Raw genomic sequence first — 19470 nt, forward strand, 5'->3', positions numbered from 1 at the left:
GGCCTGTTTCCACACTGTATCTCTAAAATTAGTACTGACACAAACTGAGAAGGCTGTTTATCTCAAATTGTTAAATTCTGTCTTGTCATAATAACTGTAATGACATAATAACATAATGCACGTCATCAGGTGGCACCGCACGCGGTAGCCTCGCCAGCAGCTTGTCCGGCATTTCACACTTTTGTTATTTTTTTGTGTGTCAATAGTATGTTTTAAGGATTTCTTAGTCTTTTTTATGTGGGGGTGGGGTGAAGGGGAAGAGGGGAAACCATTTCCCAGTCACTACCTGGTCGAGGATGCGTCTTTTCTCCAAGTCGCATCTTCGCCCCCCCCCCCCCGTGACCAACTGGATTGGCGCGGCCTTTCCTGCCGGAGACCGGCCAGAGCTTCAGCGGCGGCGCAGCACTGTATTCTATCACGGAGCAGGCGATGCCTTACCGGGGATTGCCGTGTGGAGCTCCGGAGTGTTGGGCCTGCTGCTTTAACACCATGGAGCGGTGGTTTACGGGGCTTCCAGCCGCGGACGGCGCTGACTTCAACATCGCGGAGTCCTGGAACCCTTTGCCAAGGGTCGCCAGTGTTGGAGCTCCATCCAGCTCGGCCTGTGGACTTCGGGAGCCGCGGTCTCCGGTAGGAAGCGGCCGATTCAGAAACTCCAAGCCGCTGAGAGTGTTCTCCATTCCGACGCCGGAGCTCCGATCATCCCGGCGAGTGGGCCTTAACATCGGGCCGCCCGTAGCAGCGACTGCGGAAGGCTCAAAGGCCCTGACCGCGGGTGAACAAGAGAAAGATGACTGGACTTTATTGCCTTCCCTCACAGTGGGAACGTTGATTCCGCTGTGGGGGCTGTTCATGTTAAATTCGATTGTGTATGGTGTTCTGTTTATTCGTATGGCTCTATGGTAACTCAAATCTCACTGTACAAATTGATGCATGTGACAATAAATGTATCTTGAACTTGAACTGTAAAGATCCAAGTCAGAATAAAGCCATTGCTTCTCAAACTTGCATTGAACTGTTGAAAGCATGTGGGATAGACAATTAAAATGACACCAACCCAAGTTCAATTATATTTAGGTACTAAACTGTTGTTCTTGCAAATGAATTGAAAAAGAAACATTTGTCTTCATGAAAATTGACATCAAAACGTGATGGGCTACACCTGATTTCACATCACGAACTGCAAAATTTAAGGATTATTTTTAATTTATGTCGTTATTTAAGCCCCACGCACAATCCCATTTGTTTTACAAATAAAGGCTACCTTTTCAGACAGTTTTCAGACACTATTTTTGATTAATTTATTTTACTTGGCTCATTTTAATAAGAAAAGTCTTGAACATTTTTACAGCATGATATGTAGCAGGAGCGACAGTGGATGCACTGCACAGATCATTATTTAAAACTCTAGGGATCTTGAAGAATCTGACAATTTCCAAAAGAATTGTGTCTCCTTCTCCATACCTTCAATCTGAGAAATCCAATTATAGCAGAGGAGAAGGATCACCCACTGGTAAGGTTGAAGCAAGAAAGAATTAATTAACTGGACGTTATTTTTAGCAAACTCTGAGAGATACAATGGTCTTTTTGTCTAAGAAAACTGATTAGTAATGAACAACAATAAAAATTGAATAACAATGTTATGCCTGACATCTTATATGTCTACAGTGCTCTTCCTGTTTTCTCTTGCCTGTGCTGTTTAACTCTAAGTACATCCATTCAACAAATTGGTACTCTTTACAGATTTAGGAAGATGTAGAGCCAAGAAACTAGATGCTGGTTTACCAAAACACCCCACAAAGAACTGGAGAAACTCAGCGGTCTGGCGGCATTTCTGGAAGACATGCATAGACAATGTTTTGGATTGGGACCCTTCTTCAAAATCAAGATGACATTTCGGGTCCCGATCTGAAAAGTCATCTTTCCATGTCCTCCAGTCCTCCAGGGATACTGTCCGACCTGCTAAGTTACTTTAGCACTTTTTATTTAATTTAAGAAAATCCATTAATTTAAGAACTCTTTGATATTCTCAAAATGTCCACTGTTCTACAGTGTTAATGGGATGTTTGTATTCTAATTTCTTTCTTCAGCGTGTTGAATTAAGATAGCACAGTTGGAATCCTATACGTCTTTATCATTGGTATAAGAAACCACGAGAGAGATTTCCACTGCATTTAGGATCTCATTCTCCCATTTCTGGCATTCGTGACTTAGCTGTAGAGATTCCCGAGAAACTGTGTACGCTACGATGCACACAGGCTCTGGTTTCCTGCACAGATGACATCAGACTTTGTATAATGCTTTGCAGCCTGAATGACAACTTTTGGATAGTGCTTAGTTTAGTTTAGAGATACAGCGTGGAAACAGGCCTTCAGCCCACCGGGTCCGTGCCAACCAACGATCACCAGTACACTACTTCTATCCTACACACATAGGGACATTTTACAGAAGACAATTAACCAATAAACATGCACATCTTTGGAATGTGGGAGGAAACCAGAGCACTTGGAAAAAACCCCCACGGTCACAGGGAGGATGTACAATGTCTGTCTGACGAATCTTATAGAATTTTTCGAGGATGTAACTAGTAGAGTGGATAAGGGAGAACCAGTGGATGTGTTATATCTGGACTTTCAGAAGGCTTTTGACAAGGTCCCACATAAGAGATTAGTATCCAAACTTAAAGCATACGGTATTGGGGGTTCAGTATTGATGTGGATAGAGAACTGGCTGGCAGACAGGAAGCAAAGAGTAGGAGTAAACGGGTCCTTTTCACAATGGCAGGCAGTGACTAGTGGGGTACCGCAAGGCTCAGTGCTGGGACCCCAGCTATTTACGGTATATATTAATGATTTGGACGAGGGAATTGAATGCAACATTTCCAAGTTTGCGGATGACACGAAGCTGGGGGGCAGTGGTAGCTGTGTGGAGGATGTTAGGAGGCTGCAAGGTGACTTGGATAGGCTGGGTGAGTGGGCAAATGCATGGCAGATGCAGTATAATGTGGATAAATGTGAGATTATCCACTTTGGTGGCAAAAACAGGAAAGTAGACTATTAATGGTGGCCGATTAGGAAAGGGGGAGATGCAACGAGACCTGGGTGTCATGGTACACCAGTTATTAAAAGTAGGCATGCAGGTGCAGCAGGCAGTGAAGAAGGCGAATGTTATGTTAGCATTCATAGCAAAAGGATTTGAGTATAGGAGCAGGGAGGTTCTACTGCAGTTGTACAGGGTCTTGGTGAGACCACACCTGGAGTATTGCGTCCAGTTTTGGTCTCCTAATCTGAGGAAAGACATTCTTGCCATAGAGGGAGTACAGAGAAGGTTCACCAGACTGATTCCTGGGATGTCAGGACTTTCATACGAAGAAAGACTGGATAGACTCGGTTTGTATTCGCTGGAATTTAGAAGATTGAGGGGGGAATCTTATAGAAACTTACAAAATTCTTAAGGGGTTGGGCAGGCTAGATGCAGGAAGATTGTTCCCGATGTTGGGGAAGTCCAGAACAAGGGGTCACAGTTTAAGGATAAGGGGGAAATCTTTTAGGACCGAGATGAGGAAAACATTTTTCACACAAAGAGTGGTAAATCTCTGGAATTCTCTGCCACGGAAGGTAGTTCAGGCCAGTTCATTGGCTGTATTTAAGAGGGAGTTAGATGTGGCCCTTGTGGCTAAAGGGATCGGGGGGTATGGAGAGAAGGCAGGTACAGGATACTGAGTTGGATGATCAGCCATGATCCTATTGAATGGCGGTGCAGGCTCGAAGGGCCGAATGGCCTACTCCTGCACCTATTTTCTATGTTTCTACAAACTTCACACAGACAACACCTGAAGTAAGGATCGAACCTGGGTCTCTGGCACTGTGAGATAGCAACTCAACTGCTGCGCCACTAGGCCGCCTCAATTCTTTCATACCCAGGCACTGAGAAGTCCCTTTTTCTAGCATTAATATAAATAAAACAAAGTGATAGAAACATTCAGCAAATCAAGGTGTATCTGGTGTAAAAATAAAATGTTTGTTACTATTGTCAGAATTGATAACAGTAAAGATAGCATGGGAAGGAAAAATCTGATGTCAATAAAGTATAATTGGATCATTGAACTTGTCCCTGTCATGTTGGTGAGGTAGCTGCTGACTCAAAAAAGTATCTTGACTATATTTCCATTCACCTTCTTGGGGTGATTCCTGTCCATTCTCCTGGTTTTCCCTTTTTCATCTGTTCTGACCAGGTAATTCTTCATATCAGTACCTCTTAGTTAAGATTATCTTCCATTATGGGTTTTTTTTGAGGCTCAGATGTGCATATAAATTTCTGAAAGTCCTGTGAAATGTTGTGATTACATCATTTGTATGTGGGCCTCAGTCAAGGAGGACATTTATGAGGGAATGGTTTTGGCATAATGTGCTTGTTTAGTTTGGCTAAAATGCTTAGTGTTTCTTCTGGATTCTTTTTCTGATGCTGCCAAATCTTAGTCCCATTTTCACATTTTGGTGATTATTGAAGAATAAATCTGCATTTTTTTGTATTTAGCCTCAACCACAAGATACACTAGTTTCTTCAGTTAGGTCAATAGGATCCACATTCGCTACACAATTGACAGAATCTGAAAACTTAGACTTAGAATTTAACTTGAATTTAACTTGGCAAGTCAGAATAGCCATCGCCTCCAGGGGAAAAAAAAGTTAGCAAGGAGGGCTGAAGGAAACATTTAAAAATAATAAAATGCTTCCTATTGTGCACTTTATCATTGTTTTTGAGGCTGAAATGCATTTTTTGTGCTTCTGGCCTGTATGCAAACCAATTATAGGGCAGGGCATTATATAGACACCAGATTACAGTATTGTGTTACTCATCTATTCAATAGTTTTCAGATTTCACAGGAAATCCAGAATGTTTTTTCTAAGAAATGGAGTAAAGATTGGAGCCAATAAATTCACCCATTAAATGTCAGTCCATATTGGCTTGTAGAAGGTGTACTTTTACACTGGAATTGATTGAAACTGTTTTTCTTTCCTTCCTTTCTCCACCTCTTTAAGCTGTTCTATCAAACAGCTTTCACAAACTGTGAAACCTCACCAAATGCTGATAACTAAGTTCACGTTATTTAAGGCAGAGAGTTAGACTTGGGGCATCTTGGTTAGCTGTCTGATGCTATTGCTCTATAATTTAATTTGCATTTTGTTAATTGATTTTAGGAGTGCAATCACTGAGTGTTAAAACACGCCATATTAATTTAGTGTTTTGTGAAATCCCTTTGGCCTGAATTATAGCCTGGGCCATCTGTGGCTTTATGGAGACCCATTTAACTGCATTCTGTATGTGTTTCTTGATACCATTCCAGTTAAATTTATTAGTGTTTGGACATTATGCTTTTTGTTACATATATTACTTTATTGTTTAGTAAATGATTTCCCTGTAGAGACCATGATTTTTTTTTTTTTTTTTTTTTGATTTTTTTTGCTCGTTTCAAAGTGAGCTGTGTGTACTTTAGTTTGGCAAGACTTTGCAAATGGTGAATTCTCACCATCTCAGCTGTGCAACTTATAGCTGAGGCCAAGAAGAGCACTGGCATTTAATAGCAGGAAGGAAATGTGGAAACATCACCATAAGAGACATCTCGATGCATCTTTTTTTTTAAATAGTGTGTAAATCAAGGCAGTCTGTACCTTTTCAATACCTTTTACAATCAAGTTACTTGACCACTCCAGATTGCCAAATGCTGTTTGCAAGCATGCATCTTAGATCATGGAGTTCAAAGCATTTAAAAGGAATAAGAGAGTCTGTGTTTTATATCAGTGGCTGCCATAAAACTCGAGGAACAATAGAATGATTGAAGTATGCATGGTGCCAACAACAATTTGCTCTGAAATTCCCATGATTCATCTTCTGGACATTGTTATGAACAACATTAACACTGCTGGAGAACTAAATAAAAATTGACATACTTTCTGCTCTTTTTGAAAAATCTACTACAAATTTTGGGGAAGAAATAAAAGATGGCTATTGATCAGTTAGGTCAATTAAAGTTGACCGGTAAATTAGCATGTCCAACCTGAGTTCATAACTCAAATATATTGGTTCCTTGATTGTAAATATCAGTAATAATGTATTGTGCATAGCAATAGTCCGGTGAACCTCACATCGGCGGTAGGGAAGCTATTGGAGACGATTTTACAGGATAGGATTCACATTAATTTTGAAGCTAATGTGTGAATTGGGGATCATCAGCACGACTTTGGCTGCAACAGGTCATGTCTTATAAATTTTATTGAGATTTTTGAGGAGGTGACGAAGATGATTGAGGGTAGGGCAGTACGTACATATTGTCTATGTGGATTTTAGTAAGGCATATGGTATAGTCCATCATGGTAGACTGATTCACAAGATTAAGATGTAGCAGATCCACAGTGACGTTGTAGATCCACATCCATATATATATGTCTGAAGAAGGGTTTTGGCCCGAAACGTTGCCTATTTCCTTCGCTCCATAGATGCTGCTGCACCCACTAGAGTTTCTCCAGCTTTTTTGTGTACCTTCCATATATATATATTGTTGTGGACAGTGAGGAAGGCTATGGTGTTGAGGACAGTTAGGAAGGCTATCAAAGGATATAGCAGGATATAAATCAATTGCAGATGCAGACGTTGAAATGGCTGATGGAGTTTAATCAGGAGTTTAATCTGAACACAGTGTGATCATGAACCTCCTGCTGGACCCTCTGCAGTTTGCATTTTGGGCCAATAGATCTGTGGATGACGCAGTCAACCTGGGCCTGCACTTCATCCTCCAGCACCTAGACCACCAGGAGACCTATGCGAGGATTTTGTTTGTTGATTTTAGCTCTGCATTCAACACCATTGTGCCAGAGCTACTACACTCCAAACTTTCCGAGTTGACTGTGCCTGAACCCCTCTGTCGGTGGATTACCAACTTCCTGACGGACAAGAAGCAGCATGTGAGGCTGGGAAAGCTCATCTAGGACCCGCAAAGCCTCAGCATAGGAGCACAGCAAGACTGCGTACTCTCCTCTACTCTCTCTACACCAATGATTGCACCCTCCACTGACTCCTCTGTCAAGCTTCTCAAGTTTGCGGATGACACAATCTTCCCCATCCTGGATCAGACCCTGATTGGACTGATCCAGGATGGGGAAGAATCTGCCTACAGACAGGAAGTGACACAGCTGGCGCCTGGTCCCATCGCAACAACCTGAAGCTCAATGCTCTTAAGACAGTGAAATTGATAGTATACTTTAGGAGAGCTCCCCCTCCCCTCGCCCCACTCACCATCAACAACACCACAGTCACACCTGTGGAGTCTTTTAAGTCCCTGGGAACCATCATCTCCAAGGACCTTAAATGGGGGGCTACGGGGCTACGGGGCCACAGTCAAAAAAGCACAACAGAGGATGCACTTCCTGCGCCAGCTGAGGAAGCACAATCTGCCACAGACAATGATGGTCCAATTCTATACGGCCATCGTATAGTCTGTCCTCACCTTCTCCATCATGGTAAGGTTTGGCTCAGCCACCAAGCACGACATCCGGAGGCTGCAGTGAATCGTCTGATCAGCTGAGCAGGTTATTGGCTGCAACCTTCCCTCCATTGACGGGTAAGATTATCTCTGACCCCTCTTACCCTGGCCACAAACTCTTTGAATCACTACCCTCTGGAGGGTGACTCCGGACTGTCATAGCTGCCACAGTCAGACATAAAAACTGCTTTGTTTCCACGAGTAGTAGTACTACTCAATAACCAAATATCTGTAGCCTTTTGCTCTGGTATTTTATTTAATTCACATGTTTAATCAATTATGTTTTATTATTAATATAATGACAAGTGTGGCTAACATAATGTTTTATGTGTAATTCCTAACTGTCATTGTATGTCATGTCACTTGCGGGCGGAGCACCAAGGCAAATTCCTTGTATGTGAATACTTGGCCAATAAACGTCTTCATTCATTCATTCATTAGTGGCAGTTCTTGACAGTATCAATGTACAGATTAATCTTATGGTCCAAGACTATAGCTCCGTGAAAATGGTAACATGATTAGATAGCGTAGTAAAGAAGGCATCTGGCATGCTTGCCTTCATTGATCTAGACATGGATCACGTGGCAGGTTTATAAAACTTTGATTAGGCCACAATTAACGAATTGTGTGCAGCTACAGTTATCCCATTACATGAAAGGTGTGGAGGTTTTGGCAATGGTGCAGAAAAGGTTTACCAGAATGCTGCATGAATTAGTGGGTATTAATTATAAGGAGAGGCGGTACATACTTACATTCTTTTCTCTGGAGCATTGAAGGTTGTTAGGAGAACTGCTGGAAGTATATAACATTATGAAATGCGGAGCTAAACAATCAGCCTTTTTCCCAGGTGGAAATGTCACAGTTTTAAGGTCAGAGGGGGAAAGTTTAAAGATGACGTGAGAAGCAAGTTTTTATGCAGAGAGAGATTGTTGCCTGGAACGCACCGCCGGGGGTGGCAGTGAATGCAGATACGATGCTTGGGTTTAAACAGGTTTCACTGCATACAGCAATCCTAATTGAGCGATTGTCTATGAACATTAAGGAGCAACTGCTTTACTGGGCCTGAATTTATTTGATAGAAGTGACCAACCAAGCTGAAATTAGCACTAAATCAAAGTAATTGACTTTTCAAAAAAGGAATAAAATTAGTTCATTTATTCACAGGATTTAAACTGGAGCCTGGGAATTCACCTGTCAGTAGACCAGTTAAAAACATGAGCTGCCAACCTGATTAAATGTTTTATGAATGATATTTAAGTTTTGTACATTTTACTTCAGTAGAACAGGTTTATTGCATTTTTGTTTTGATGCTTATTAATAGCCACATATATGTTGCAGAATTAAACATATCTCACAAGTCTTATTGTCCCCAGGTATCTGATGTAAAGGCTTGCATGCAGTTTTCAATAAGGCGGCCAAACCTTCCATCGACTGAGACTCATCCCGAGGAGAACATGTATAAACGGTTGGATGTGACTATTTGGCTGAACCATCTGAATGAAATTGGCCAGGTGGAAGAGGAATACAAACTTCGCAAGGTTTGTGCATAACTTAAGAATTAAGTTGACAAGTTTGCAACCAAGGATGGGCATATTAAGGATAACATCCAATGCTTTCCTATGATTTGGTCAGCAAAGAAACAGAGAAACGTAGAAAATAGATGCAGGAGTAGGCCATTCAGCCCTTCGACCATTCAATATGACCATGCTGATCATCCTAAATCAGTACCCCATTCCTGCTTTCTCCCCATATCTCTAGATTCCGTTAGCCCAAAGAGCGATATCTAACTCTCTCTTGAAAATATCCAGTGAATTGGCCTCTACTGCCTTCTGTGGCAGAGAATTCCACTTGGACCATCAACGACATCTCCCTACTGTTTCTAGATTTCACTGTCTTGTAGCACCTTCCAGTGATGATGTCACAATGCCATCTCACAGACGTCCAATCACAATGGATCTCATTTACAAATTACATCACAATGGGACGTTGCCAATGGTAACGAGGTTGCTGCCACTGTACTGAAGGGGCTGCTCCTCAACTTCTGATTCCTCTCCACGCTGTAATCAGGTTCACTTCAGATTTCATGCTATATTTCAAAAGTTATCCATGATTAAAGTTTTTTTTTAAAAAGCCAAAACCGCCTTCTCACAGACAGCCCCTTTTCCAGGAGCTTCCACTGATGATGTCGCAGTGCCACTCACACTGCACCAATCACAATGGGTTCTCAAGTTGCCAACTGCCACAATGACATCACGATGGGACGTTGCCAACAGTAACGAGGTTGCTGCCCCACGATCCTGGTGATTGGCCACAAGGCAGGGAGTAGGGAGGGCCGATCGGGAGACGAGACGAGACTGCCATCCCCCCCCCCCCCCCCCCAAACCCCTGCTCCCTCAACCCCCCTGGGGTAACGCCAACCGCGTACACCATCCCCGGCCCGCGTTGGGGAACAGGGCCCAACGGGTCCCACTTGGTCTAGTCTATTATAAACCCACTGACTCCCATAGCTATGTAGATCACACTTCTTCCCTGCTTCCTACAAAGACTATCCCAGGGCTGGGGAACCTTTTCATGTTGGAATGCCGCATTAAATTAGCTGTAATCTAATAAGGCCGCATCCAAGAAACATCAAAATGTACATTATTTTGTTAAAGTAGCTTCTTCTTCTTCTTACGTATGGTGTGCACAGCCTAAAGTTGTAGGACAACTTGTTCTATTTGATCTTATTTGATTGTGCACGCCGGGTTGGTTGAGTTGGATGATCAGCCATGATCATATTGAATGGCGGTGCAGGCTCGAAGGACCGAATGGCCTACTCCTGCACCTATTTTCTATGTTTCTATTTGTCGAAACAGGGCGGAGCACGTGAAGGTTGCAATCTTCCACCCTGTTAAAATACCCCTCATGACTTACTAATGTTTTAATTGTGGCCGTCAGTCTGGAGAGGATTATTTTGTTGAATCTTCTTTTATTCTTTATTATTTTAAATATGTTTATTTTAAGATTAAAATAAAAATAATAATAATAGACAAACAAAAACATATTAATAAAAATAAAAGGATTTGTTCTACAAAATTTGGATTCATTCAAAAGGCCGCAATTAATGGCCTTGAAAGCCGCATGCGGCCTTAAGGCCGTAGGTTCCCCACCCCTGCTCTATTCCCTACTCCCAATTCCTCCGTCTACACCACATCTGCGCCCAGGATGAGGTGTTCCAAACCAGGTCATCGAAGCTGTCCTCATTCTTTAGGGAATGGGGGTTCCCCTCTTCCATTATCAAGGAGACCCTAGTGAGAACCTCATCTATATCTCACAGCTTTGCTCATGCTCCTCCCCCCCCCCCCCCCCCCCCCCCCCCCCCCCATTTGTAACAAGGACAGAGTCCCCTTTGTCCTCGCCTTCCGCCCCATCAGCCATCACATACAGCACATGATCCTCCACTTCTAGCCACATCTTCCCATCTACACCCCTTTCCGCAGAGACCGTTCCTTCTGTAACTCCTAGGTCAACTCGTCCCTACCCACCCAAACTATACCCTCCCCAGGTACCCCCTGCCATCGCAGGAGATGCAACACATGTCCCTATACCTCCACCCTCGACTCCGTCGAAGGACCCAAACAGTCTTTTCAGGTGAGGCAGAGGCTCACTTGCACTTCCTCTAATGTCATCTGCTGTATCCGCTGTTCCAGGTGTAGACTTCTGTATATCGGCGAATCCAAGTGCAGGCTCAGCGATCACTTTGCTGAACACCTCTGCTCAGTCCGCCTAAATCTACCTGTTCTCCCAGTTGATGAACACTTTAACCCTCCTCCCATTCCCACCCTGACCTTTCTGTCCTGGGCCTCCTTGTTTGCAGAGTGAGGCCCGGCGCTAATTGTAGGAACAACACCTCATATTTTGCTTGGGCAGCTTACACCCCAGCGGTATGATTATTGACTTCTCTAACTTTAAGTAGCCCTTGCTATCCCTCTCTCTACATCCCCTCCCCCTTTCCAGTTCTCCAACCAGTCTTATTGTCTCCGACTACATTTTATCTCTGTACCGCCCACTTCCCTGACTTCAGTCTGAAGAAGGGTCTCGACCCGAAACATCAACCAATCCTTCTCTCCAGAGATGCTGCCTGTTACTCCAGCATTTTGTGTCTTTCTTCAAAATATCCAGCTATCCAGATAGTTAAATAACTACTCAAAACCTCTTAGAATGTTTTGGTGTTTTGCCCTCCCTCTTTTTTTTCTCTTTTTTTTCTCTTCCCTCCGTATCCCTTCTCGCTGGCTCTGTTCCTCCCCTTCCTCCAACACTCCTTCTGCCTGTTCACTTCTCCTGTCACTGCTTCCTGCAGATTTTCCCAAAAGAAAGGCAAATGTACAATCCAAGGAATAAAAAAATACTGTTGGATGGGAAAAGGTGCCCCACTGAGTTTAAAGAGACTGCCTGAACTGGAACCTTGATGAATTCATGAAAGGATGCGAAATGTGGTCCAAATGTGCCATAGAGTCATAAAGCGTAAAAACGGGTCCTTCGGCCCAACTTGCCCATGTCGACCAACATACACTAGTCCTACCTGCCTGTATTTGGCCCATATTACTTTAAACCTATCCTATCCATGTACCTGTCCAAATACGTTTTAAGCATTGTGATAGTACCTGCCCCCAACTCCTCCAGCAGCTCATTCCATAAACCAACTACCCTTTGCGTAAAAAAAAAGTTGCCCCTCAGGTTCCTGTTTCCCCCTCACATTAAACCTATGATTCTGATTCCCCTATACTGGGTAAAAGTGTGTATTTACCCAATATATTCCTCCAGTGGTCTTATACACCTCCATAAAATCATCCTCCTGCCCTCCAAGAAATAAAGTCCTAGCCTGCCCATCCTCTCCATATACTGTAGCTCAGGCCATCGAGTCCTGGCAACATCCTCGTAAATATTCTCTGCACCCATTCCAACTGAACAACATCAGAGTTTAAATGAGTGAGTGTAAATGGAATGGCTAAGATGGGATATGGTTAGGAAATGGTGAAGGATTGGTGAGTTGCTGTTCTAGTTGATTGCGTATCTAGTTGATCTTGTACACGTTCATTGAAAGCTAGCATGTAGATGCAGCAGGATCTTGGGAATGCAAATGATATGTTGGGTTTTATTGTTGGAGCATTTGAAGATGAGAATGAACCAGTCTTAGTACAATCATATAGGTGTCGGAACCGCAGATGCTAATTTATACCAAAGATAGACATGAAATGCTGGAGTAACTCAGGCAGGCAGAATCGCTAGAACAAATAAATAGGTGGCTTTTTTGGTATAAAACCCTTCTTCAGAGTGAGAAAGTCTACAATCATTTAAGGCATACGTGAGAGTATAATTAAAATATTCTGTACACATTTAGCCATTTTACCAAAAAGGAAGATATACTTTATATTGAGGGCGTGTAGCGAAGATTGGCAAGACTGGTTCCTGAAATGATGGACCTGCTATATGAGAAGCAATTTAGTAAGCCTTATTGAATGATCAAAATTTCCTAGTGAGCTTGACTCAACAGATATGGGGAGGAAACCTTCCTACATTGGGGAGTCCGGGGATTGAAGGGAGTTCACAAGCTCAAAACAAGGAGTGGGCTATTTAGGATGGAAATGAGAAAAACAAAATTCAGTCAAAGCTTTGGAATTTTCCACTTCCTGTGGAAAGCTGTGGAGGCTAACTCATTGATTGTATTCAAAACTGAGTAATAGATTTCTGAATATTAGAGGAGTAAGGGTTGTGGGAATAGAACAGGGAAATGGCGATGAGAAAAAAGATCAACCATGATTTTGTTAAATGCCTTGCTTATACTACTATTTCTTAAATTCTTAATCAGATTTATGAAGGTTTATCATGACTTCCTTGCGCTTCATGCTTGTCTTTATACAAGAACACTTATTCAACCATTTTATCAAACGGCCCTGCCACGTTCAATTAATTATGTACATACTTATATTCCCAGTTCTTTCTGTTCTTTATCCTTATTTGCATAATGGAATAGTTTATATTGTCTTCTCATTCTTTTTGCCTGAATGTCATACTTTGCACTTCTCAGCATTAAATTTCATATGTGACCCAAGAACCCGTTCTACCAGCTTATCTGTGAAACCTTTGTCTGTTACCATCCTCCACACAGATCACTAAACCTTCCAGTTTTATGCTATCTGTAAATTTTGAGATTTGTTTCCTATAAACCTGGTCCAAATCATTAATATACTGTATATTAAGAAACGCAATAGTCCTTGCTCTGAGCCCCCCACCCCCATCCTCCCCCTCCCCCTCACTTCACTCTACAGCCTGATACACAACCCTCCACTGCTGCTATTCTCTGCTTCCTGTGAATTTTGTACCCAGTCTGTTAAAGCAGCTTTTATTCCATGGGCTTTAATTTTGATGACAGTCCTATTATATGCTCACTTTAGATTTGTCTTTGCCTTTTGTAAGTCCACATCCCTTCATTTCCTTCATCAACAATCTGTTTCTGTTTCTTTATCAGCGGAAATCTATCCAGTTAGTTGGACACAATTTCCCATTAGCAAATCCAGGCTGGCTATCTCTACTCCAGCCACACTTGTCAATTCTTTCCCTGTTATTGCGTCAAGAATTTACCCACCACTGGTTAAACTGACTGATATGTAATGACTGAGTTTATTCCTGCATTCTTGTTTTTTTTGCACAGAGGTATTTTTTGTTAAAATATCTCCTCTTGGCTGCTGCTGATCTGTTGTTGAATATATGAATGTGGCTGAAAAATGAATTTCATTTTCAATGCTGAAAGTAAACAAACTAATCGGTTGGGGAATAATGGAGCAACCCATCAGTCTAACATGTTTAGCACATTGTGTCCATGATTTAGAAAAAAATTGTATCCTAGCCATGAGTTGTATTTCTTCAGGCAGCTAACTGCTGATCTTGGCTTTATCATTGGATGCAGTACTGAAGGAGGTGCCTTGTCAAAAGGAAGCATGAAAATTTGGCTGTATCTTATATCACAATCTAGCTCTAGCATATCATACCAGCTGGCCACAGATGAGGATTGGCAGAGAGACCATGAAAAAGTCTGCAGTTTCCTCCCCAGCCTCTCACCTTGGGTCTGCTGAAGAGAATATTAAATAGTTGAGGTTCTTTTTTATTTAAAAGTGAAAAAATGTACATCTTTTTAAATATATCTGCATTAATTTCTGCTCTCTGCCATTTGGCTTCCTGTTGTATTTTGAATGACTACCCCAGACAGAGAATGTGTTCCCTCGGATGCATTTGGCTGTATTTGCACCTTTTAATGCCAGTTTTATTGTTGTGAAGTTAGCCGAAATTTACACAAGTACTGGCAGTAGAAAGGTTTTTAGTCTTAACATTGATACGGAATATGTCAGATTACGTAGGAACTTTTGCCAGTCTTATTGTCATTGTTTTCCTCTTACAATTTCTTATGTTCATATTTAACATGAGATTTGCCTATGTAATGCTTCCATACTGTGCTTGCACTACTATTATCCCAGCAGCATGTCTTCTATCATGCTGGTCAACAGCACAGCTTATGGTGGTTTTCTTACACCTATCACTGATTTCTAGCTGCTAATGCCTCCTCTCAATGAACCGGTAATCATCCATATAGAGAAAAAAATGTTTTGAAAGTCTGTCCCTCAGATCTGCTGTAATGTTTAATTCTTTATTCATAGAACCCAATATAGAGTCAAGAGTATTTTATTGTCATATGTCCCAGATAGAACAATTAAATTCTTACTTGCTGCAGCACAACAGAATATGTAAACATAGTACACTGTAAACAGTATGATAAACGAGAGAGAAAAAGAGTAGGTACTTGAATTTATCTGACAGATTATGAGATATGGAATTTTAAATATATCATTTGTTCTGAGCCTCATCTCTTTTTCATTGGCTTCATTTAGCAGATATCTATGGAGTTTTTTTTTTGCTCAAAGCCTTGTATTTATCCCATTTGAAAGATTTGCTGATCCCTCCCCAGCTTCATTATCATGTGATAGCCACAATACGGTTTGGGACTTGGGACTCGGTAAGTTTCCACAACTAGAGTTGGGGAGTTTCTACACCAGCAGGGAGAAGATTAGTGCTGAACTGCAGGAAGTGAGTGCCCTGTGGAGCCCTGACAGCAACACAGTGATGCTCTTGGCACAGCTGAGACCATAGCCAGGATTAGCAAGAAGCAATGAACAGAATTCTTGTTTGTCCCATTTCTTAAAATGGGAATATTTATCTGTAGAAATTCTTAAATCTAAGCACAAATATGTACTGAAGGCAACTGTGGATTCAAATCATCTGTATAAAAATAAAACTTACCCCTCAGATCTGTTTTAGCTCCTTCCTCTCATCTTAAATGTATGCCCTTTGTTTTTAATTCTCACATATTAACCCTCCCTCAATTACAGTCTCTTGGGAATCCCTAATTCAGTTGCAACTATTTCTTCAGCTGCTAGCCTTAAGTTCTTAAATTCGGTCTCAAAACATCTCCTTCTCTTTTCCCTATCTATTTATTTATTTATTTATTTATATCTTTGACCACAGTTTGATTGGCTGCCCTAATACTTCCTCATATGGCTCCACGTCAATATGTTGTTTGGCAGCATTCCCATGAATGTTTTAGGGATGTTTTTTGCTGCATTAAAGGCATTATATAAATAGCGGCTGTTAATCCAGGCTTGCACTTGAGTGTGGTATTTAGCAAATAATGCATAGCCATTTGGATGAGATGTTAGCAGTCCATTCCAGTGTATGTAAAAGATCCATTGGTTGCATTCTCACACATAAAGAGTTCACCAAATGGCTGGACATTTATCCCTTGTTTGAGCACATATTTGACTCATTACCCTGTGTGAATTTGCATAATGTTTAGATGTACAAGTTATCACCCTTCAGTGCTTTGATTGTAACATTCTTTGAGTTGCTTCAATGATTTATTTATTTATTCATTGATATTTGTTTTGGGGATCGGGGGTTTTGCAATAAGGACGTGATATTGTGATGTATAAATATGTATATTATGTGGGCAAATATACTGTCCAAATATACTGTCCATTCTTCATACAAAAATCCTACAACTAATTACGAGAACATAAAACAAGAAATAGAAGCAGAAGTAAGCCATACAAACCTGTGCACCATTTGATATAATGGCTGATTCTTACTCTCCTACTTGCCTAGTCCACCATCACCCCTGATCTCTTACTATTCAATAATGTGAACGCCAGGGTTATGGGTCAAATGTTCTCAATTTCCCTTCAAAGGGCAACATCTCAGAAATCAACCTATTAAATATACACTGCACTTACTTCAAAGCCAGTAAATCAAGTCAAGATTTTTTATTGTCATGTCTGCAGGTTCGGTGAGGTACAGGTGCAATAAAAATCTTGCTTGCAGCAGCTTCACAGGCACATAGCCAGAGATAAGCACACCAAAAAAAAACTGTAAAAAGAAAACAAAACTCCAACAAAATCAGACATTAGTTGAAAACGCAATTAGATAAAGAACTAAGTCCATAGTAGCAAATTGTGGTTTGTAGTGCTCTATTGTCGAGGTAGGATTTGGGTTGTACAGGTTGGTTCAAGACTCTGACAGTTGTAGGACAGTACTGTTCTTAAATCTGGTGATCTGCGACTTAGGTTACTCTACCTTCTGCCTGATGGTAGCAGTGCGAAGAGGATATGACCTGGATGTGAAAATACTTGGTGATAGATGCCGCCCTCTTGAAACAGTGCCTCACTTAGATGTTTTTGATGTCGTGGAAGCCTATGCCTGTGATGGACCAGACTGAATCCCAGTGTCTCTATAACCAACTGTGTTTCTGTGCATTGAAATTGGTGTTCCAGTCTATGCTGCAACCAGTCAGGATACTTTCTACAGTACACTGGTAGATGTTTGCACAGTATTTGGTGACATGCCTTCTGAATATACTGAGGAGAAATTTACGTGCAGTGATTAAAAATGAAATTCTGTCTTTGGTGAATTTTGAGTTTTATTGGCATTGTCAATTGGAATGTTTTCTGTTTGGTTAACCTGTGTTGGCTTAAATCGTTCAAAGATTATTATTTAACTCCAGGATACAATTGTCACATCTTTATAAGAAATATTTTATCTCATGAAATACAGAACATTACAAAAAATAATTTGAGTTGCATGCGTTTTCCAACTAATGTCAGTATTTTATCTAGATAAAAGATATTCCCACAAGTTTTACCACAAAAACCTTGATTCTCTTTTAGTTAAGATAATTTTGTTAAGTAAAAACAGGTGTGAATAGGAATCATGAGGCTTTCTGTTATTGTTTTGAAAGGCAATATTCTTTGGTGGTATTGATCCTACAATCCGTGGAGAAGTCTGGCCATTTCTGTTACAGTTTTACAGCTGTGAATCAACGTCAGAAGAACGAGAAGCGCTGCGCATTCAGAAACGAATGGAGTATGAGGAACTTCAGCAAAATAGGTAAAGTTTCTTAGGAGCACAAGAATTCTTTGTTGCTCTCCCATTACCTGAAGTTCAGCTATTATTTCCTGATGCATATCCAGTTTAATTATCAGAGTGTTAAGAAGCTATTTGACCATAAAGCAAAGTATTGGAGGAACTCAACAGGTTAGGCAGTATCTGAGGAGGAAAATGAACAGACTACATTTCAGGCTGGGGTCCTTCTTAAGACTGATCGGGGGAGGCTGTTTATTGGAATGGCCTGCATCTCAGTCATACTTGCCCTGAAATCTATGAAGAAAGGAAAATAATCTATGAAGAACCTTGGAAAATAATTTCAACTTAAAATTGATTAACAGTTTCAGCAGAAATAACAGTCCTTCTAAAGATAAGGAAAAGATGAGAGAATAAAGAACAATGAATGGGAATAATTATAGAAAAATAATAACAAGGTTATAAAAATAAGAACATTCTGAATTGCCTGCATATCAATGTATGGACAATCAGCAACACAATAAGATGTCAGGAAGAGCTGCAATAGAAATTATGGAAACAACAGTTGAAAAATATCAGATGTACAATACAGCCTTGCATATGTTTTGCAAAAATTGGGGCAGTGAAATGAACAGTGGTTCTTTTAGAAATACACCGCAAGGAAGTCATTATGAGACTTAATAAATAATTGGTTTTGGCCACATCTGGAGCACTGTGCTCCATTCTCATCTCCACATTTTATGACAAATTTGAAAGCGCTGGAGAGGGATTAAGAGTCTTACCAAATTTATTCCAGGAATGAGGAACGTCAGTTATTGGATAGACTGCAGAAACAAGGGGAGGGGGCGAGGGGGTGGGTAGAGGGAATTATTCTCAAAACAGAGAAGATTGAAAAGGGTTGAGATAGGGAAGATTTAATCTAAGCAGAGTTTATAGATAAAAACTTCCCAAATGGCAGAAGGGTCAAGTATCAGGGAACAATAGAATAAAGCGATTGAGAAAATAATTAAGTATGTGGGGACTGGAATGCATGCTTGGGGGAGTGGTGCAAGCAAATTCAATTGTACCTTTCAAAAAAGAGCTAGATAAATATGTGAAAGGAAAATCTCCTCTCAGTAGCCAACGACTGTTGCAAGGTGAATGACGGTGAGTATTGAATCGGATAATCTGGCCCATGAACAAGGAAACAGCAGCAGAACTAAATTGTTTTTAAAAAGAGGATGGTGGATAGGCTTGGGGAGCTGTACAGCCCAATCCTACCCCTCTTCCTTTATATCTGAAGAAGGGTCTCGATCCAAAACGTCACCTATCTATGGTCTCCAGAGATGCTGCCTGACCTGCTTAGTTACTCCTGCATTTTGTATCTTTCTTTGGTAAACCAGCATCTGAGGTTCCTTGTTATTACGTTTTGACCACTCCTCTTCCACATGTTTTTGCAATCTTGTTTGGAATATATAGCACAAAGGTGTCCGTGGATATCGTAGTGG

General features: G+C 41.2%; 1 protein-coding gene across 1 annotated transcript in view; it reads left to right on the forward strand.

The window, feature by feature from the left end:
• Window positions 1-19470, forward strand: part of tbc1d16 (TBC1 domain family, member 16) — a 114205-nt gene that overhangs the window by 65339 nt on the left and 29396 nt on the right. Inside the window, exons 6-7 of the mRNA XM_055653959.1 lie at window positions 8914-9078; window positions 17862-18010. Coding sequence (XP_055509934.1) covers window positions 8914-9078; window positions 17862-18010 — 314 coding nt within the window. The remainder of the gene's footprint in view (window positions 1-8913; window positions 9079-17861; window positions 18011-19470) is intronic.

This window comes from Leucoraja erinacea, chromosome 23 (assembly GCF_028641065.1).
Source record: "Leucoraja erinacea ecotype New England chromosome 23, Leri_hhj_1, whole genome shotgun sequence".
NCBI lineage: Eukaryota > Metazoa > Chordata > Chondrichthyes > Rajiformes > Rajidae > Leucoraja > Leucoraja erinaceus.